The 23,299-nt window shown below is 39.7% G+C and overlaps 1 protein-coding gene across 8 annotated transcripts in view; it reads right to left on the bottom strand.

The window, feature by feature from the left end:
* LOC123524461 (mediator of RNA polymerase II transcription subunit 23-like) overlaps positions 1–23,299 on the bottom strand; it is a 299,330-nt gene that overhangs the window by 8,476 nt on the left and 267,555 nt on the right. For all 8 annotated transcript variants that reach the window (XM_045302672.2, XM_053538842.1, XM_053538843.1 and 5 more), the window contains 2 exons: positions 11,152–11,225; positions 1,796–7,258 (listed from right to left, as the gene is read on the bottom strand). In XM_045302672.2, the coding sequence (XP_045158607.1) occupies positions 4,638–7,258; positions 11,152–11,225 (2,695 nt within the window). In that variant the 3' untranslated portion in view covers positions 1,796–4,637. The remainder of the gene's footprint in view (positions 1–1,795; positions 7,259–11,151; positions 11,226–23,299) is intronic.

Raw genomic sequence — 23,299 nt, 5'->3', positions numbered from 1 at the left:
CAGGAGGTCACTAGTACACTTCAAGTACGCAGCACAGACTCTGAAAATTTAAGGAGTACACTGCATGTACGCAGGAGGGACTTGTACAAGAAAATAGTACACTGCATGTACACCGCAGATACTTTGAAATTTGTGCAGTACACTTCATATTAGCGGGAAAGACTTGAACAATTTCTTTTGGCATTTATAATTAGTTTTTTTTTTGTAAGTTAAAGTCTGAAGTAAACTTTATATACGCGGGATGGACTTGTTCATTTTCTTTTGGTGTTTATACTTTGAATTTTTTTAGGTAAAAGTCTGAAGTACACTTCATGCAGGAAGAATTTGTACATTTTTTTTTTTTTTTGGAAGCAAGAACTTGATTTCCGAGTGACTTTTATTTTAATAGCATAGAATAGTTCAGATTACCGGTATTCTGAACAATGAAAATTTGCCAAACTATTTGCAATGTTCATTTGTGAAGCTTACTTCTTAGTGATTTCTGAGCTGCACCTTGCATGCAGTGTAAAGATATATTCTTTTTCATTTTGAATTAATCCTGGAGCTTTCTAACTTGGATAATTGAAAAGCCTTATTTGAACTTCGTTGCATTACATTTTGTAATACATGAAATAATTACCAAGATAATGCCTCAACAGCGCCCGAATGAGAAGAATTAATAGCTGTCACTGTTATTTGAATAGTCTTAAGCAAAACACCATTCTATCATGTTTTGTAAAGGCTTTAATGCTCATTATGTTAACTCATTAAGGCCTCATCAAATTAAAAAGTTGTTCATCGGATTTGCCGCTCGTATATTTTCAGAACGTTTTTGGCTAATTGCGTTCGCCCCATTGGAAAAAATCAATCCAAATTTTTTTGGTTTGCTACTTTTTACGGACGTAAAAGTGTATAAATGCTTATATAATTCCACTCTTAGATTGTTCTCAGATGGATTTTAATCAAAATAAATACATACTACACACACATCGTCTATAATAAATCATAACACTTATATTTAGTTCCATTAAAGTTGTTTCCCCTTGATGCAGTTACGCCATTTTCTTCAAATGTTTACCAAATTACATGCTACAAAAATAGATTTATTTCATTGAAAAGTGGATGAAGAAAAGCATACTAATTTATTTGATAACATTAATCTTCATTATTTTGGTAAGGGTAAATATTTATTGATGCATGTCACTTATCTTTTTTCTGTTTTTTTTTTCTGTCCAAATGATCAGCATTTGCATATGAAAGTTGGTGGGGTAAGGAATTTACATTATCACAGCAGTTTCGCCACAAGAGTACACAGCATGTATGCAGCAGGAGTACACAGCATGTACGCCGCAGGACTCGGGCCAAGAGTACACAGCATGTACGCCGCAGGAGTACACAGCATGTACGCCTCAGGGGTAGTACACCGCAGGCTCATTTGCATGTGAAAAGTGTTTGTGCCGCGTACATGCTGCGTACTATTTCCCGCATACTAAATTCCTCCAGCGTACATCCTGTGTACTATGTAGTCCACAGCATGTACGCAGCAAGTAGTACGCGGCAGAGCTCATTTGCATGTCAAACGTGGACTACAAACGTACTATCGGTGTATGTGCGGTGTATATCCTGCGTACTATTTAAAGCCCTTGATTTCAGTACACATCATGTACGCATCATATACGCTGTATGTACACAGCAAGAGTACGCAGCAGGTCTTTTTCTTCTGTAAGGGGAGAGCTGGTTTGGATATTCCGTAAGACTAGTCATTTAAGTAAATTGTGCATATGATGGAAAATACAAAGGAAAAACTGTGTCTCACCTGAATATCGTGATCGGAATTCGCCATTTTTTCTCGAGCCTTGGCGCTCAGATACGCTCGGTCTGACGTAACAACGCGAGGACTGTCGTTTTGCCTAACCAGTGTGTACCTTTGGTGAAAGGAAAAACACATTAGATTTCAAATCTGTGCTGTAATAAAATTCCACAACTTAGTGAAACTCAGTGAATTGAAGCATTAATGCATACATGCCATATCTCCCGCCGGGAGGCTTTTTCTCCCGTATTTTCAGTAGATCTCCCGGTCTCCCACCGGGACATGAAAACGTCCCGTAAAAAAATAAATTCAGAAAAAAAGTCATCTGTCGAAATATCTTATCTCGGACCCAATGTAGGCCTTTAGAAAAATCGAGTAGCCCGGAAATACACTTCAAACATAATTTTCATAGTTGTCTATAATCCCTAGCTTGTTTATCGAGAGATACACGCCAGCGGCATTAATTATCTTACCACCTACTGTCACCATCTGCAAACAATTAACCATTTAATCTTACCCATAGGCAATTGTAAACATGTGCATGCGAGATTTTAGACTGATTCAGTAACATCAAAGCCACTGATCCGTAATTTTTCAAAACAATATGTAAACCAGTCTTAAAATTGCGTCATTTTACCGCCACCTGCCAAAGTGTACTTTCGTTTTCGCTGACCTTAATATTTATTGGGAAACACTATTTTCCCGTATTTATCGAGCCATCAGAGGATGAGACAGGTTAGTTCTAACACCGGGTTTATGTTTCTCAATTTGAATACTTCCGCAACATGCAAAAAATCGACAACAACTTAACAAAATTGGCGAGTTAATGTCACACTACACAAAATTTCGGACAAACATGAATTCGGATAAGTGAATTTTATGAAATAAATTGCAATTCATATTGCCCGAATAATTGACTGTCATTCCTTTGTGATATTGTCATGTTGCAATAATTAACAGGAGAAGAATTCCTAGGTTAAATACATGTAAAGAATGACTGCCCTTAAAAGACTGTTTTGACATATGATATCTCCGCAGTCTTTTGAGGTATTATATGCTTAAACATGTCAAAAAGATCACTCTCCCCAGATGCAGAAGCATCAACACATAAAGCAAAAACAAAGTTCCTGGTTCAGTCTTTCATGGAATTCTGAATTTCCTTGGATTAAGTTAAGTGCTATAAGTAAAAATCATACATTCTGTACACAACTGTTGGCTCCACTCGTCAGTTCAATGTAAAAAAACTTGATGATTTTTTCATGAAAACGGTTATTTCGCACGTAAAAAGTGAGCGAATAAAAGTCTCCCTTATTTTTACCCAAATCTCCCTTAAAAAAAGCCCTGCTGAGGCAAAACTCCCTTATTGACCGTCTGAAAATATGGCATGTATGTTAATGGGGTGAGAAGCTATTAGCGTCAGCAGAACGTTTGGGTGCCAAAGTAATGTCATAATTCTTTTGCACCAGCAATATCAAACTGGTCGCATTGCGTAAGCCATAGATCCAGCTGGACTCGGGTGACAACGCTACTCAAGAATGGAATAAAATTCCTTGTGACGTCATTCTACTGTTACGCTATGCCTAAGCGTTGTGATATCAATGCTTGAATAAATAGTAGAAGTGGTCACACACGATATTTAATCAAAATAATGTTTGAGGAACAGGCAGCTATCTTATCATCTGACAAGAAAGATTTATAACTTCAGTTTTTGACCCCTGTTGGCTTTGAATAGCCAAGAATCCTCATAAATGTCAAAATTTTGAAAATAATCGAAACACATCAAATTGGCTATAAACGGCACTAAATTTTGGTACAAAATATGACATACTTTTAGACAACATAATCTACTTCGGACAACATAATCTACTTCAGTTGGCGAAAACGTAAGTGCACACTTTCTTTTGTGTTTGAGTGTAGGGATAATGCATGTTTTTTAGTGTTAGAACGTTTGCAGAATCCCCAGGGATTGGTTGGTGCCCGATCCCGTAGGGCAAGGGTACCAACGTATCCCGAGGGATTCTGAAGATGTTATAACATGAAAAAACATGCGCTAACGCTATTCTAGCATAAAACGCGAAAAATTAAACCCTAATAAGTGAATACATTCTCCCTCAACGTCCTTATTCCATGAAACGCGCGGGAACGTCTACGTTGTTTTTTTCACTTTGACGTCATTTCCGTTTTAATTATCCGTTTCGGGACCGTAATGCATTTACGCTTTGCCACGGAACACGCATATATAAAAAGGTGTTATAACAGCAAGTGAGCGCGAGAATCTCTCTGTTAACACACATTTTCTCTCTTGTTAAAACACCCCCGAAAAGTGATAATAACAGCAGTTTTATGCTAGAATATATAACAAAATATTGCAACATCACTTTTCTATTTGTATCGAGTGTAGTATAGACAAGGCTGAGAGTATTTTGCTAAATACTAGGATGAAACTACTATATTTGACAATCCACATCATATACATTTATATACTTAGATTATTAAAAATGATGATATGAATATTTCATTCAAGAATATATCTTTGTATGCATGTCTTTCTTTTGTATATCGCATCCTTTCTAAACATGTGAAACAAATTGGAGAATGAATGACACAGTAACATTTTAATTGCTAGTCTAAGTAGTTTAAGCCTTCTTTAAGCTGCAAATCTCAGGTGATAATAAGTAAATCAGTCTTATTTCTATTTTAAAACAACAACTACTTCTTGACAACACAGGCTTTTTCTTCATTATCATAATGCATGAAATCCATCAATAAGCACTAAAAAAAATCTATAGATGCAAATAGATCAACAACATCTTGATGAGAACTTTTCCATGTGTTGCCTTATAGCATCTTATTCACCAAAGTATTTTCCTTTTGGTTCGAGTCCAGCAGACGAAATGCTCTCCCTTGGTGTAGCTACTGGAGTTTCATCAACATTTGTATGAGAAATGAATCTTAATCTCAGCTGTAAAGCTGGCCTCAAGTTACGAATCACCTTGTCGACCTCATTTTTCACCCCATCTCCAACAAACATGTACTTGATGTGGTAAAGAAAGTCTGTAATTATGTCCATATGATGTAAATGATCACACAACTTGTCGATATTTGCTAATATCTCATAAAGTTCTACAGTGAGATCTAGCAAGCACCTTGTTCTCTCTATGTGAAACCGCGATAAAAATGGTCCGATCAAGTACAAGAGGAATAAGAACTGCTCTTCTGATTTGATACATCCTTTGACTTTCTCCTTGACAAACTGAGGCAGTACACTCAGCTGACCAATGCCTGCATGATGCCACACAGCATGAGCAAGAGCCACCACGTATGTGCATGTTGATTCTACATACATACTTTCACATGACAGGAAGTCGAACATCTCAAAGAAACTACGGCCAAGGTTTGTAAGTAAGGAACTCTGCATTGTTTCAATAATGCGTTCATTCAGGACATTCCAGTAGGTTTCTGGCAGAGCTGTGAGCACGAGACCCACAGCATTCATCCACCCCATCAGTTTTTCTCTAGGCAGCTGAGAAGCACTCTTCAAAACAACATCTAAGATGGCTGCTCCCACATTCTGACTGGCTACTGGTAGAGCCATTAGTTCAACACAAGTAGCATGTAAGGCATGAGCTGCTGGGTTAGGAAACTCATTGAAGCGCCAATCACAGCTTGGAAATGGTGACTGACCATCTATAGTTTCCACAAGCCGTCCAATCAAACGTATGTAGTAATCTTGCTCTGGAATCCAGTTTGTTGTATCTGCTGACATCTGTAAGTAGCGCTGATAGTCCTCAGTAAGACACCAGTTGTTGGGATGAATTTCTTGATGTGCTCTGATAATTGCTCCTACCAGTTTTCTCTTCAGACCCGACCTGTTAGCCAACTTGTTGTCGTAGTAGTGCAACGTGTTGTACAAATACGTGATGGGTCGATCATGGAACTTATACAATCCGCCTAAATTGTCCAAAATACTCTCGAGAAACTTCTGGACAGAGGACATTTCTATCAAACGATGAATGAGGATATCTAGGACTGGAATAAATCTCAGACAGATGTTACCAAAGTACACTGGCAGATACTGATGCTGTATAGGGCTGTTCAGGTCCTGGATTCCCTCATAGAAAAATTTCTCTGGATAGTTCTTGTGGAATGTCATGTGCTTATCATGCCAGTTGCTCTGTAGCCAGTGGTCTGGTGTATTGTCTCGCAGGAAATCAGCCACTCGGTTTTTGAAATCAGATGATCTGACAAGGATTTGGTAAATGATGTAGAAAGCAATCTGGGCTTCATTATTTTCCAGATTTCTCAGTGCAAGACACAAGACAAGCCTGTCAATGGTGAGAATGTTACATTTCCAAACCATGTCATTGATTGCTTCAATGTAACGTGTGAAGTAACTCTGGTTACCTGCTAGGCAGAACTCGTACACTATAAAATCACAAAACATGCGTAGGTGAGCTGACAGAGCTCTTGGTCCTATTCTCTCCAGTACTCTGTATGCTATGGGAGCAATCCTGCTGTCATCAATCAAGTTCTTCCAGATAATACAAAGGAACAATGGTGGTGTACCTTGCATACTGAAGTGAGCTATGATGTCTGCTTCATTGGCCATACTTCGCCACTTTTTGTACTCTGTTTCTACATTTCTCTTCAGATTTACCTTGTCTTCTCTAGGGATGGGATTCTGATGAAAGAATTCATTCAGGCATGTGGGGAAGCAAGTAGAGGTGTGGGATGGCCAGGAGTGAGGGGTGCTCTGTATTATTGTTGCCAAGATGTCCTTACACCAGTTAGTGGAGAATGACTCTGACCCTGTTACATGCATTGCACGGGCCAGAGTAAGGACTAGAACCCGGTTTAACTCTTCAGAATCCTGAGAAAGGAAACCAGCTGTTTTTGGTTCATTGAAGATCCTGGACAACTGGGGCTGAACTTCTGCACTGCCAAGACCAGTAATCAGTCTTAAAGCAGTGCTCTCAACGCAGAGGTGTAGTTGATTCTGGTTGGTCAATGGGATGGTAGATAATGTATGAAGATGTCCCAGAAGTTGAACACGATAGTGGGGTTGGATGTGATGCAGACGGTAACTAAACATCTCTAAGAGGGTATGAAGAATGCCCCAGGCATGACTTGCAAACACAGTTGGAAGTAATTGGCTGATAAACCCTTTTATTCCAAGAGATTCTATTTCCATATAGACCAAGAGACGACTGTAAGTCTCGACTAATGCTGGTGCTAGAGCTGCTGTGCTCTTGCTTTTGGCCTGACGGATCACTTTGGAGACTATACTGTGAATAAGACTCATTTTGGCATGTACTGTGAGAGAATCGAGCAGGTTCATAGACAGGGGTTGTGTAGGATGAGCAGCTACCAGATTACCAGGGAGGAAGCATGTATTCTTACTGTTGTTGCCACAGATACTTTCCACCAAGATACTCATGGGCAGGTTGAACAGCTGTGGATTAGTACTGTCTGGAAATAAATAAAATAGGTGTAAAATCATAAATGCATGTATAAAGTTGGCTTGTTTGAACCCAAAATGAACAACTGGACATAAAGCGAGGACATACGGATCATATTTATTTAAATGTACAGAAATGTAAACTTATAAATTCCTTCAATTCTTTACTCATGTTGTATCTTTAAAGTCACTTGCTGCAGTTTCTTGTATGAGGGCTTTGGCAAAAATTTCCCCAAAATAGAATTTGTTCAAACAATGTACATGAACACAGTTTCATTTTAGAAGCAGAAATTTTTTTCCCTATATAAATCTACATGTATGTAAATTATAAAAATAAACAAAGGGTCATAACTCACTCAAAAATTGTTGAACCAGTCTGATTTTCAGAGGGCCACAACTAGGGTACCAAAACATCATTCTGACAAAGTTTGGTCAAAATCCCCCCAGTAGTTTCTGAGGAGATGGCGATAAAGAGAAATTGTTAACGGAAGGACGACTGACCACGAACGCAGAGTGATTTGAATAGCCCAAAAACAAGAAAGTAGGACAAGGTCACAGTCAGGTGACCCCTAATCACTTGGGGTCACTCAGGTAACTAGAAGATGCTTTTGTAAAAAAGGGCATGTCTCCCCAATGCATAGTCGTACAGGCAAGATGTCAATAGGGGACAGGAGCGAGTCAAAAAGACGTTGATGGTTGGCTGCAATAGGGGTCATCTACTTGGCATGTCCAGTCATCCCACTAAGTTTCAACATTGTAGGCCTAGTGGTTCTCAAGTTATTGTTCAGGCTCCTGTGACCTTGACCTTTGACCAAGTGACCCCAAAATCTATAGAGGTCATTTAGTGTGCATGTCCAATCATCCTATTAAGTTTGAACATTCTGGGTCAAGAGGTTCTCAAGTTATTGATTGGAAAGAGTTTTCTTTGTTCAGCCCCCTGTGACCTTGACCTTTGATGGAGTGACCTCAAAAACAATAGATGCCATGCATCTACTCTGTAAGTCCAATCACCCTATGAAGTTTGAAGGTTCTAGGTCAAAGAGTTCTCAAGTTATTGACCAGTAATGGATTTCCATTTTATGTCCACTGTAACCTTGACCTTTAATAGACTGACCCCAAAATCAATAGAGGTCCTCTACTCTGTATGTCCAATCATCCTATGAAGTTTCAACATTCTGGGTCAAGTAGTTCTCAAGTTACTGTTCAGAAATGATTTTACATGACCAGGCCCCTGTGACCTTGACCTTTAATAGAGTGACCCAAAAATCAATAGGGGTCATCTACTCTGCATGTTCAATCATCCTATCAAGTTTCAACATTCTGGGTCAAGTGGTTCTCAAGTTATTGATCGGAAATGGTTTTCCATGTTCAGGCCCCTGTGACCTTGACCTTTAATACAGTGACCCCAAAATCAATAGGGGTCATCTAGTCTGCATGTCCAATCATCCTATGAAGTTTCAATATTCTGGGTAAAGTGGTTATCAAGTTACTGACCAGAAACGGTTTTCCATCTTCAGGCCCCTGTGACCTTGACCTTTAACAGTGACCCAAAAATTGATAGGGATCATCTACTCTGCTTAAATAGAGTGACCGCTAAATCAAAAGGGGCCATCGACTTTGCATGACCAATCATCCAGTGAAGTTTCAACATTCTGGATCAAGTGGTTCTCAAGTTATTGATCGGAAATGGTTTTCAATGTTCAGGCCCCTGTGACCTTGACCTTTGACAGAGTGACCCAAAAATCTATAGGGGTCATTTACCCTGCATGATCAATCATCCTATGAAGTTTCAACATTCTGGGTCAAGTGGTTCTCAAGTGATTGATCGGAAATGGTTTTCAATGTTCAGGTCCCTTTAACCTTGACCTTTGATGGAGTGATCCCAGAAACAATAGGGGTCGCCTACTCCAGCAGCCCTACCATCCTATGAAGTTTGAAGGTTCTATGTCAAATGGTTCTCCAGTTATTGATCAGAAATGAAGTGTGATGTATGGACGGACGGACAATAGGGGTCGTCTCCTTAAGCAGCCCTACCACCCTATGAAGTTTGAAGGTTCTAGGTCAAATGGTTCTCCATTTATTGATCGGAAATGAAGTGTGACGTATGGACGGACAGACAGGGCAAAAACAATATGTCTCCCCCAGAGGGGGGTGGGGGGGGGGGGGAGACATAATTATAATTAAACAGTCTATGAACTATGATCAAATTATTTTTAAGTACTTTTTGCTATATAACTCATATAATAAGTGACCCCAGGGCGGGGCCTCTTTTTACCCCAGGGGTATAATTTGAACAATCTTGTAAGAGATCCATTAGGCAATCCTACAAACCAAATATCAAAGGCCTAGGCCTTGAACTTTAAGACAAGAAGATTTTTAATTTTTTTCCTATATAAGTCTATGTAAAACTGGGGACCCCCAGGGCAGGGCCTCTTTTCATCCCATGGGCATAATTTGAACAGTTTTGGTAGAGGAACACTAGGCAAGGTAACATACCAAATATCAAAAGCCTAGACCTTGCAGTTTCAAACAAGAAGAGCCAAAAACAAGAAAGTAGGTCAGTAGGTCAAGGTCACAGTTAGGTGACCTGTAATCACTTGGGGTCATCAGATAATTATAATTAAACAATCTAGGAAATATCATCTGAAAATTTTTGAAGTATTTTTTCCTACATAACTCATATAACCAGTGACCTCCGAGGCAGGACCTCTTTTCAACCCAGGGGCATAATATGAACAATCTTGTTAGAGATCCACTAGGCAATGCTACATACATAACATCAAAGGCCTAGGGTTGAACTTTCAGAGAAGATTTTTAAAGATTTTTCCTATATGTCTATGTAAACTTGGGTCCCCAGGGCAGGGCTTCTTTTCACCCTAGTGGAATAATTTGAAAAAAATTTGGTAGAGAACCACTAGGCAATGCAACATATCAAATATCAAAAGCCTAGGCATTGCAGTTTCAGGCAAGAAGATTTTTAAAGTTTTTCCTATATAAGTCTATGTAAAACTTGGGACCCCCCCAGGGCGGGGCATCTTTTCAACCCAGGGTAACAATTTGAACAGTCTTGGTAGGGGACTACAAGGCAATGCTACATACCAAATATCAAAGGCCTAGGTCTTGTGGTTTCAGACAAGAAGTTTTTTCCTATATAAGTCTATGCAAAACTTGTGACCCCTGGGGTGGGGCCTCTTTTCACTCAAGGGGCATAATTTGAACACTTTTCATAGGGGACCATTAGTTGATGTTACATGGCAAATAACGAGGCTCTATGCCTTGCAGTTTTGGACAAGAAGTTTTTTCCTATATACATGTAAGTCTATGTAAAACCTGGGACCCCCAGGGAAGGGCCTCTTTTCACCCCAGGGATATAATTTGAACAATTTTCATAGAGGACCATTAGATGATGTCACATGTCAAATATCAAGGCTCTACATCTTTCTGGTTTTGGACAAGAAGATTGTTAAAGTTCTGTATGGAATTCAATTCCTTGAATAATTTTGAAATGGGGCCACCAAAGGATCATTCCTGTGAAGTTTGGTGTAAATCTCCCGTGGTTTTCAAGATAATTTTTTTAGAAAATGTTGATGGACAGACAACACACGACGGACATTGAGTGGTCACAAAAGCTCATCATGAGCCTTTGGATCAGGTGAGCTTAAAAGTAACAGACAGAGCATTCACCATTCCCTTCAAGAACAAATGAATTACAGGAATTACTCCAGGCCTCATCCGCATTACATTGTTTAGCCAAAATGGTAAGTGAAATAGGTAAGTTTTTTCCTTCTTCATTTCTTAATGTTTTAAGACATATATTCAAAGATAAACAGCCTGGAGAACTGGTCTTACAGCCCTTCCTGCTTCTCCCACAAATACAACATAATCTTTGCTAATTTATACTTACATGCATTACAGAGTAGAGGGATCCTGTAATCATTGCCCGGCAGACTTCTGTTACCAAGATTCTGTTTTAAGCTCCTGAAAGCAAACACGAATACTGTTTTGTTTCCTGTGATTATTCTCCCTGTATTTCCACAAAAGAAATCATACGTTATTATAAGATTCTTTTACTGGTGGTAGGTGCATATGGGAATATTCGGCTTGAGGGTAACTGTTTTGGCAGTAACGAGGCGCTGCCGGATATTTCCATCTGCACTTACCACCAGTGATTGAATCTTTTTCTTGTATGCTATATTCAACAAATAACAGTTAAATAAATTCAAACAAACAACTTTCCTACAGCATTTTTATCTTACAATAGCGTATTAAACAAGAGCACCGCCTTGCGTGTGCAGACGCTTATCTGATTTTTTTGTCTCTGTATAATAGAAATATTGTCCTACCCATGATTTTATAAGTCCAAAAGAGGCCATAATTCTTGCAAAAAGCAATGTAGAGTTATGGTACTTGCTGTAAAGAGTCAGCTTTTAATGGCGAATAACTGCTCCAAGTTTTAAGCGATAGCTTTGACCGTTAAAGAGAAAACTTTACCTAAATGAAAAACTTAACCAAGAAAACTAACATTTTCTTAGTCCAAAAGGGGCCATAATTCTTGCAAAAAGCAGGACAGAGTTATGTTTCTTTTTGTGCAGAGTCGGCTTTTAATGGTGAACAAGTGTTGCAAGTTTTAAAGCAATAGCTTTGATAGTTTAGGAGAAAAGCTTACCTAAACACAAAACTTAACCAAGAAATTTGATTTTCTAAGTAAAAAAGGGGCCATAATTCTTGCAAAAAGCAGGATGGAGTTATGTTTCTTGCTGTACAGAGTCAGCTATTGATGGTGAACAAGTGTTGCTAGTTAAAGCAATAACTTTGGTAGTTTAGGAGAAAAGCTGATCTAAGCATAAAACTTAACCAGGCAACGCCAAAGCCAATGCCAATGCCGACACCTTGATGTGATGACAATAACTCACTTTTTTTTTTCAAGATCAGCGGGAACTTTACATCTGTAAACAGGACGTTTTAAAGACAAACACAATGGAATAGTTCCGGTTTTGTTTTATCACCTGCAGTGTAAAGTTATGTTTTTTCCCGTAAAATAACGTTTTTTGAATCGGGGAATACACTGTAAGGATCAAAGAGGTATTTGATTTTTATCTGGTTTTATGTAAAATCATTCTAATAACTACACGAATCTACTACAAAGATGTAGTTTGTGAAATGTCATTTAGAGCACGAGAGTCACATCTTACACTCCGTGGTGTAAGATGGAATTTTCCAGCAGCGGTGAAATCACCTGAATACCTAGTCTGATATGCAAGAAACAAGAGGGCCATGATGGCCCTATATCGCTCACCTGAGTTTAGTTGCATTCTTGAACAAAAAATTTGTTTGCTAAAGCTTCAAAAACAAACAAAGAGGGTCATGATGACCCTGGATCGCTCACCTGAGTAATATGAGCTACATGTTTCAAATGTCAAACTGACGCTAAAATATTCAGAAAGTCAGTAGATCAATGCAGAAAGTCAGTTTTAAGATCTTTGAATAATCTTGGTCGAGGACCACAAGGCAATGCTACATACAAAATATCAAAGGCCTAGGTCTTGTGGTTTCAGACAAGAAGATTTTTAAACTTTTTTTCCTATATAAGTCTATGTAAAACTTGAAACCCCTTGGGCGGGGCCATAAATGGCCCTAGAAGGATAATTTGAACAATCTTGGTAGAGGATCACTAGATGATGCTACATACCAAATATCAAAGCCCTAGGCCATGTGGTTTTGGACAAGACGATTTTCAAAGTTTTTCCTGTAACTTCAAGAAGAATTTTTTAAAAGGTTTTTCCCTATACAAGTAATTTTAAACCATGTGTGCCCCTCCCCCACACCTGGGTGGGGCCAGTTTTAACCCCAGGGGTTAATTCGAACAATCTTGGTAAAGGACTACTACCAAATATCAAAGCTCTAGACCATGTGGTTTTGTACAAGAAGATTTTCAAAGTTTTCCTTATATAAGTCTATATAAACCAAGTGACCCCTAGGGCCAGGCCATATCTGACCCTAGGGGATAATTTGAACAATACTGGTAGAAGATCAGTAGATGATGATACATACAAAATATCAAAGCCCTAGACCCTGTGGTTTCGGACAAATAGATTTTCAAAATTTTTCCCTATATAAGTTTATATAAACCATGTGACCCCCAAGGCGGGGCCATATTTGACCCTAGGGAGAAAATTTGAATAATCTTGGTAGAGGCCCACTAGATGATGCTACATACCAAATATCAAAGCCCTAGGCCCTGTGGTTTTGGACAAGAAGATTTTCAAAGTTTTTCCCTATATACATGTAGGTCTATGTAAACCATGTGACCCCCAAGGCGGGGCCATATTTGACCCTAAGGGAATAAGGACAATCTTGGTAGAGGACCACTAGATAATGCTACATACTAAATATCAAAGCCCTAGGACCTGTGGTTTTGGAAAAGAAGATTTTTAAAGTTTTTCCTTTCGGTTGCCATGGCAACCAGAGTTCTGTATGGAATTCAATTCTTTGAATAATTTTTAAAGAAGACCATTCAAGGAACATCCATGTGAAGCCAAATTGGCCTTGTGGTTTAGGAGGAGATCTTGTTTGAAGGAAAATGTTGACGGACGACGGACAATCACTGACCACAATAGCTCACCCTTGAGCACTTCATGCTCAGGTGAGGTAAAAGAAGAAAACCACCTGCCTGTGCCAATGTTCTTCTGTAAGTGCTTGATTTAAGGCAATATGCAACAAAAGAGTTATGTTTCCTGACCTTCCTACTTGCCTACTGATGAAAAGGAATGTCTACTGTTTTAAAGCTATAGTATTCAACATAAGTGGAACTAAACGAAACAAGAGCTGTCTGATGACAATGCTCTTGACTACTTGAAGACTTAACACCTAATACCAGCTTACATACAGAAGTTTTAGCAAAATTTTGTAAGCAGAAAAAGGGGCATTAAGTTTTGCTGAAATGTAAGCCAGAGTTATGAAACTTGCTATGTGGGGTCATCTTAAGATGCCAAAGACGTGTGATGAATCTGAAAACATTTGGTCAAGTGATTGTCAGAAACCTGCTAGCATGCAAAAACTGTTTTGTAGTTTGCCCCAAGAGGTCTCATGATGCCATAGATGTGTGAAGTTTGAAAACATTTGGCCTTGTAGTTTATGAGAAACCTGCTTACATGCTAAATTTTTAACCTGAAATTCTAAGTTAAAAAGGATATAATTTTGACAATATACAAGCTAGAGTTATGTAACTTGTCCTGGGAGGTCATTTCTTGATGCCAAAGACATGTGTAAAATCTGCAAGCATTTGCTCTAGTTACTAAGTTTCTGAGAAACCTGATTACATACAAAACTTTAACATGAAATTCTAACTTAACCTACATATTGCACAATTTCATATTGAGGTTTTTCACATATCAAACTTTGAACCCATTCCTTCAAACAGTATGTAGAGTTGAACACACAAAATTTCTTCACTATAGCCTGTTTGCATCTGTTTTCGCGGCACTAAGGGAATAAATGAATAAAGGAAAGAAAAACAATATTACATTGCTATTATTTCCTATTAACTTCGTAAACCTTTTCTTTTCCACTATTATTTCAAGCGAAAATCATTTTTCTAGTCCTTGTTTACTTTTAAAACCATCATGTTTCCGGTGCATGAGACCTTCATTTTTGCCTACGGTGTCAATTCTAATTTCCCTGTATGGCATCTGACTTGATAAAGCGCATCCTGTGAAAATGTAAAATGTATCGGACCCCTATATTTTCAAAATTAATTTCGTGAGTAAGACATCAATAACAAGGCAGTCTGAAAGACAGCTATATCCCCCCCCACTGCTATGGCTAGTGAAAGGGTAAACCTTTGATTTTAGCTGTGACCTTGACCTTGAACTGACATGGCTGACTCATGAATTCTGCACAACGTCTTGATGAGGTGATTATTTGACCAAAGTTTCATGAAAATCCTTCAAGGGGTTGAGGAGATACAGAACTGAAACCTTTGACCTTCAGTTGTGACCTTGACCTTGAGTTGACATGGCTGACTCATGAGTTCTTGATGAGGTGATCATTTGACCCAAGTTAGATGAAAATCCTTCAAGGGGTTAAGGAGATACAGAGTGGACACCAAATGGAAGGCTCAAACCTTCGACCCTTAGTTGTTACCTTGACCTTGAGCTGGCATGGTTGACTCATAATTTCTGCACATCGTTCTGATGAGGTAATCATTTGACCCAAGTTTTATAAAATTCCTTCAAGGGGTTTAGGAGATATAGAGCGGACACGAAATGGAAGGCTCAAACCTTTGACCTTCAGTTGTGACCTTGACCTTGAGCCGACATGGCTGACTCGTAAGTTCTGCACATCGCCTTGATGAGGTGATCGTTTGACCCAAGTTTGATGAAAATCCTTCAAGGGGTTTAGGAGATATAGAGCGGACACAAAATGGAAGGTTCAAACCTTTGACCCTAAGTTGTGACCTTGACCTTGAGCCGGCATGACTGACTTGTGGATTCTGCACATCGTCTTGATGAGGTGATCATTTGACCCAAGTTTTATACAATTCCTTCAAGGGGTTTAAGAGATATAGAGCGGACACAAAATGGAAGGCTCAAACCTTTGACCTTGAGTTGTGACCTTGATCTTGAGCTGGCATGGCTGACTCATGGGTTCTGCACATCGTCTTGATGAGGTGATCATTTGACCCAAGGTTTATAAAATTCCTTCAAGGGGTTTAGGAGATACAGAGCGGACACAAAATGGCAGGCTCAAACCTTTGACCTTGAGTTGTGACCTTGACCTTGAACCCACAAGGCTGACTCATGGGTTCTGCACATCGTCTTGATGAGGTGATCATTTGACCCAAGTTTCATGAAAATTCTTCAAGGGGTTTAGGAGATATGGACCGGACACGATTTTGTTTCGGACGGAAGGACGGATGCAGACCATTCCTATAATCCTTCCGCCACGGCGGGGGATTAATTATTGCAACATAAATTTAAGACAGTGGATCAATAGGGTCATTTACTCTACATGACCAATTTAACGTTCTGGGTCAAGTGGTTATCAAGTTATTGATCGGAATGGTATTCCATGTTCAGGCCATTGTGACCTTGACCTTTGTTGGAGTGACCCTAAAACAATAGGGTGGTCTACTCGACAGTAAATTGAGTAATGGCAGTTCGCCAGACCCAACAGAGAAAGACCTCTCTTCCCCTTTATTGCTTGGAGATGCACCCTCTTTTTCTTGAGCATTATGTTGTTTTGAAAGCATTTCATAGATTCTTTTCTTCTTTTCTGGCTGCCTTAATCTTTTTTGGTAGTATTTGCTGTTGTGTGACATTTTATCAGTAAAACGGGAATTGATGCAAGTAACAATCATATCTCTGATAACCGAGTAATATTCTGATTCGTCCCAAATCCTGCATGCTTTTACAACGGTAGTTACGAAACGTCCGTGTGTGAAAACAACTGGAGATTATTTATATTTACGGGGCCTAAAAAATCTACGCAGTCGTAAAAATCACAATGCGGTGCATTTCATTTGGGGGCTAATTTACTTGCAGTTTTAATTTTTGGAAATGGGAACTTTTTTTACTGAAGACTGGGAAAAATGGTCACTTTTTGGCATTGGGAATGGTACCGTTTATCCGTATCGCTCATATAAGGAAAAAAAAAAACCCTGGTTTAAATGGTTTTCCAGTTATTGATCGAAAATGAAGTGTGACGGACAGATGGCCCCTGTGACCTCAGGCTTTGATGGAGTGACCCCAAAATAATAGGGGTCATCTACTCTGTAAGTCCTATCAATCTATGAAGTTTGAAGGTTGTAGGTCAAACGGTTTTCAAGTTATTGACTGGAAATGGATTTCCTTGTTCTGTCCGCTGCGACCTTGACCTTTGATAGAGTGACCCCAAAATCAATAGTAATTTACTCTGCATGTCCAATTTTCCTATTTAGTTTCAACATTCTGGGTCAAGTGGTTCTCAAGTTACTGAATGGAAATGGTTTTCCATGTTCAGGCCCCTGTGACCTTGACTTTTAACAGAGTGACCCAAAAATCAATAAGGGTCATCTACTCTGCATGACCAATTCAACGTTCTGGGTCAAGTGGTTATCAAGTTATTCATCAGAATTGTATTCCATGTTCAGGCCACTGTGACCTTGACCTTTGATGGAGTGACCCCAAAACAATAGGGGTAGTCTCCTCCATAAGCCCTGCCACCCTATGAAGTTTGAAGGTTCTATGTCAAATGGTTCTCCAGTTATTGATCGGAAATGAAGTGTGACAGAAGGACAGATGGACAGGGCAAATACAATATGTCTCCCTATGTTTGATTGAAATTAAAACAAGAGCTGTCTCTATAGGATGACACATGCCCCCGATGGCACTTTGAATGAATAGTTATGGCCGATGTTAGAGTTTAGGACCTTTGACATGGGTCTTGCGCGTGACACGTCGTCTTACTGTGCAACACATACATGCGTAGTTATTTTAAAATCCATGCATGAATGACAAAGATATGGACCTGACACGCCCATCAATGCACTACCATGAAAAAATGACCTTTAACGTCTAAGTGTGACCTTGACCTTTGAGCTACAGACCTGGGTCTTGCACACAACATGTCGTCTTACTGTGGTACACATTCATGCCAAGTTATTTGAAAATCAATCCATGGATGACAAAGATATGGACCGGACATGCCCATCAATGCACTATCATGAAAAATGACCTTTAACGTCTAAGTGTGACCTTGACCTTTGAGCTATGGACCTGGGTCTTGCGCGCGACACATGGTCTTACTGTGGTACACATTCATGCCAAGTTATTTGGAAATCCATCCATGGATGACAAAGATATGGACCGGACACGAAAATTGCAGACAGACAGACAGACTGACAGACCGACAGACGGTTCAAAAACTATATGCCTCCCTTTGGGGGCATAAAAATTTGGTAATTTTCCTGATTAAAGAACCGATGCTGCTACATGAAACAAGAGCTCTGCCAAGTGGGGCAATATACACCGAAGAGTTACATCAGAGGATAGGAGCAAAATTTAAAGAACTTGATTGTTGAAGCCCAAAGGACAGGAACAACAAAGAGAAGAAATTCCACATAAAAAATCCTTACCAGGTACAGGTATTAAAAAAACCAGCAAAAATTGGAGGTACCATCCATGTTGTAGCACAGAAAAGTGGTCTCGGTTTTTCCCTATGGCCAATAATAAACAAGAGGGTCATGATGACCCTGGATCGCTCACCTGAGTAATATGAGCTACATGTTTTAAATTTTCAAACTGATGCTAAAATATTAAGAAAGTCAGTAGGTTACATTCATCTTTGATCAATGAAATTCAGTTTAACAATCGGTGTACAAAACTGTATATATCGTCCAAATTTAAAGGCTGTATCTTAAAAAACAAGAAAGTAGGTCAGCAGGTCAAGGTCACAGTCAAGTGACATCATATTACTTGGGGTCATCAGGTAATTATAATTAAACAGTCTTGGAAATAGGATCACGTAATTTTTGGCTCACCTGTCACGAAGTGACAAGGTGAGCTATTGTGACCGCTTGATGTCCGTCGTGCGTAGTGCGTCGTCAGTCGTGCGCCAACAATTTGTAAACAAGAGCTGTCTCCATAGGATGACACATGCCCCCGATGGCACTTTGAATGAATAGTTATGGCCGATGTTAGAGTTTAGGATCTTTGACCTACGGACCTGGGTCTTGCGCGCGACACGTCGTCTTACTGTGGTACACATTCATGCCAAGTTATTTGAAAATCCATCCATGGATGACAAAGATATGGACCGGACATGCCCATCAATGCACTATCATTTAACGTCTAAGTGTGACCTTGTCCTTTGAGCTACGGACCTGGGTCTTGCGCGCAACACGTCGTCTTACTGTGGTACACATTCATGCCAAGTTATTTGAAAATCCATCCATCGATGACAAAGATATGGACCGGACACGAAAATTGTGGACAGACTGACAGAACGACAGACTGACAGACGGTTCAAAAACTATATGCCTCCCTTTGGGGGCATAAAAAAATCTTCTTCTTGAAAACCACTGGGCAGAATTACACAAACTTCACAGGAATGATCCTTGGGTGGCCCCCTTTCAAAATTGTTCAAAGAATTGAATTCCATGCAGAACTCTGGTTGCCATGGCAACCAAAAGGAAAAACTTTAAAAATCTTCTTGTCCAAAACCACAGGGCCTAGGGCTTTGTTATCTGGTGTGTAGCATCATCTAGTGGTCTTCTACCAAAATTGTTCAAACTAGAGTTGTCACAAGAGTGACGAATTATACCCCCACAATATGGCCTTGTCACAGAACTAAGCAAATGTCAAAGCCGAACTTGCTTGACCTTTGACCTACTGACCACAAAATCAACAGAGGTCATCTGCTAGTCTAATCAACCTCCCTATGAAGTTTCATGATCCTCCCCCCAAGCGTTCTCAAGTTATTGTCCGTAAAAGTTTTAAATGAACTTTGACCTTTGGAACTCAAAATCAATATGGGTCATCTGCTTGACATGACCAACCTCCAGATTAAGTTTCCTGATCCTAGTCCCAAGCATTCTCAAGTTATTGTCCGAAAACTGTTTAAATGTTCCGGGTCACTGTCACCTTGACCTGTGACCTACTGACCTCAAAATCATTACGGGTCATCTGCTAGTCATAACCAACCTCCCTATCAATTTTCAAGATCCTAGGCCAAAGCATTCTTAAGTTATCATCCGGAAACCGTTTAAATGTTCCAAGTCACTGGGACCTTGACCTTTGACCTACTGACCTCAAAGTCGAATTTGACCTGTATTTCATGATGTTACACCTGTGTACTAAAATTTATGATCCTTGGCCCAAGCGTTCTCAAGTTATCATCCGGAAACCATTTAACTGTTCTGAGTCACTGTGACGTTGACCTTTGACCTACAGACCTCAAAGTCGAACTTGCATTTCATGATGTTACACCTGTGTACCAAAATTTATGATCCTAGGCCCAAGCGTTCTCAAGTTATCATCCGGAAACCATTTAACTGTTCCGAGTCCCTGTGACCTTGACCTTTGACCTACAGACCTCAAAGTCGAACTTGACCTGCATTTCATGATGTTACACCTGTGTACCAAAATTTATGATCCTAGGCCCAAGCGTTCTCAAGTTATCATCCGGAAACAGTTTAACTGTTCAGGGTCACTGTGACCTTGACCTTTGACCTACTGACCCCAAATTCGAACTTAACCTGTATTTTCTGATGTTACACCTGTGTACCAAAAATTATTTCAATTGGTCAATCCTTTCTTGAGTTATCATCCAGAAACCATGCAGAACCAACAGACCGACCGCCAAGCTCACTCCTATATACCCCCCCGAACTTCGTTTTGTGGGGGTATAATTATCCCCCTAGGGTCAAATATGGCCCCGCCCCGGGGGTCACATGGTTTATGTAGACTTATATAGGGAAAACTTTGAAAATCTTGTACAAAACCATATGGTCTAGGGCTTTGATATTTGGTATGTAGCATCATCTAGTGGTCCTCTACCAAGATTGTTCAAATTATCCCCCTATGGTCAAATATGGCCCCGCGCCGGGGGTCCCCAGTTTATCATAGACTTATATAGGGAAAAAAGTTTAAAAATCTTCTTGTCTGAAACCACAACACTTAGACCTTTGATATTTGGTTTGTTGCATTGTCTTATGGTCCTCAACCAAAATTGTTCAAATTGTACCCCTTGGGTGAAAAGAGGCCCTGCCCTGGGGGTCCCAAGTTTTATATAGACTTATATAGGAAACAAGGGTGCAGAATGTCACAATATACGCCCGTCACAGCAAATTTGTTTACACTAGCACCTGTATTTGCAAATGGAATTTTAATTTTCTAGTTGTTTACAATGTTGTTTTTTTTAGAAATTATTGTAATTCTTTTATTTTTCTAAGTCCACAAAAAAAATCCTTACCAGGTAGAGATACCTTAAAATACACCCAAAATTTGAAAGTAATATCAATGTTGTACCACAGAAAAGTGGTCTTGGTTTTTCCCTACGGTCAATTATAAAAAAGTTACAACGTAAGTTATTTATAGTAACAACTAAGGGAAGTTAATCTTTAAAGAGAAAAAAAAAAAAAAAAAAAAAAATCGAAAAAAAAAAATTACAAGTCCACACAAAAATCCTTACCAGGTAGAGATAGCTCAAAATACACCTCAGAATTGGATGTAACATGCATGTTGTACTACAGAAAAGTGGTCTCGATTTTTCCCTACGACTTGTAATGAAAAAGTTACAATATAAGCTATTTATAGTAACAGCAAAGGGAAGTAATTTTAAAGAAGGGACCAGTGCATGACACTCCGTCTCATGATGGTGTACAATTGTGCCAAGTTGCATCAAAATCCCTACATGCATGAAGAAGAAATGCTCCAGACAAAGTCATTCTTGTATCTGACCTTTGACCTTTAAGTGTGACCTTGACCTTAGACCGAGGGACCTGGTTCTTGCGCATGACACTCCGTCTCATGCTGTGAACATTTGTGCCAAGTTGTATCAAAATCCCTCAATGCATGAAGAAGAAATGCTCCGGACAAAGTTTTCATTCTTGTATCCTTTGACCTCTAAGTGTGACCTTGACCTTACCCCTAGGGACCTGGTTCTTGCGCATGACACTCCGTCTCATGATGGTGAACAATTTTGCCAAGCTACATCAAAGTCCTTTCATGCATGAAGAAGATATGCTCCGGACAAAGTTTTCATTCTTGTATCCTTTGACCTCTAAGTGTGACCTTGACCTTAGACCTAGGAACCTGGTTCTTGCGCACGACACTCCCTCTCATTATGGTGAACAACTGTGCCAAGCTACATCAAAATCATTCCATGCATGAAGAAGATATCCTCCGGACAAAGTCATTCTTGAATTTTTCATTCTTGTATCCTTTGACCTCTAAGTGTGACCTTGACCTTAGACCTAGGGACCTGGTTTTTGCGCATGACACTCCGTCTCATGATGATGAACAATTGTGCCAACTTTCATCAAAATCCCTCCATACATGAAGAAGATATGCTCCGGACAAAGTCATTCTTGAATTTGACCTTTGACCTCTAAGTGTGACCTTGACCTTAGACCTAGGGACCTGGTTCTTGCGCATGACACTCCGTCTCATGATGGTGAACAACTGTGCCAAGTTTCATCAAAATCCCTCCATGCATGTAGAAGATATGCTCCGGACAAGGTCTGTGGACGCCGCCCGCCCGCCCGCCCAACCGCCCATCCGCCCGCCAGGGGCGTTCCCATAATACGTCCCGTTTTTCAAACGGGCGTATAAAAAGCTTTAAAAATCTTCTTGTCTGAAACCATACGACCTAGGCTTTTGATATTTGGTATGATGCATTGTCTAGAAGTCCTCTACCAAAATTGTTCAAATTATGCCCCTGGGGTTAAAAGAGGCCCCGCCCCGGGGAGTTATTATATGAGTTATATAGGAAAAAATACTTAAACAAGAGGGTCATCATGGGCCTAGGTCGTGTGGTTTTAGACAAGAAGATTTATAAAGTTTTCCCTAGATAAGTCTATATAAACCATGTGACCCCCGGGGCGGGGCCATTGACCCTAGGGGATAATCTGAACAATCTTGGTAGAGGACCACTAGATGATGCTACACACCAGATATCAAAGCCCCAGGCCCTGTGGTTTTGGACAAGAAGATTTTTAAAGTTTTTCCTTTTGGTTGCCATGGCAACCATAGTTCTGCATAAAATTCAATTCTTTGAACAATTTTGAAAGGGGGCCATCCAAGGATCATTCATGTGAAGTTTGGTGTAATTCTGTCCAGTGCCCGGCCCTGGATCTGGGTCTGAACACTGGCAACCGAATGATGACCCCAGATGTCTTGACTGGCAGTTTCTGTGCTTGAATCAGTGTGTTCATATAGTTTGGTAGGGTTATAGGTACCTTGATATCAGGCAATGTATTGCAGGGGGCACCAAATGGCTCCAGAAACTGCCAGCAACACATCAAGAGTCCATCATCTGCAAATATAACTACTGAAAAGGCTGTTTATTTTTTT

Source organism: Mercenaria mercenaria, chromosome 3 (assembly GCF_021730395.1).
Source record: "Mercenaria mercenaria strain notata chromosome 3, MADL_Memer_1, whole genome shotgun sequence".
Classification (NCBI taxonomy): Eukaryota; Metazoa; Mollusca; class Bivalvia; order Venerida; family Veneridae; genus Mercenaria; species Mercenaria mercenaria.
The sequence above is the reverse complement of the archived record's forward strand: the minus strand, read 5'-3'. Positions and strand labels throughout refer to the sequence as shown.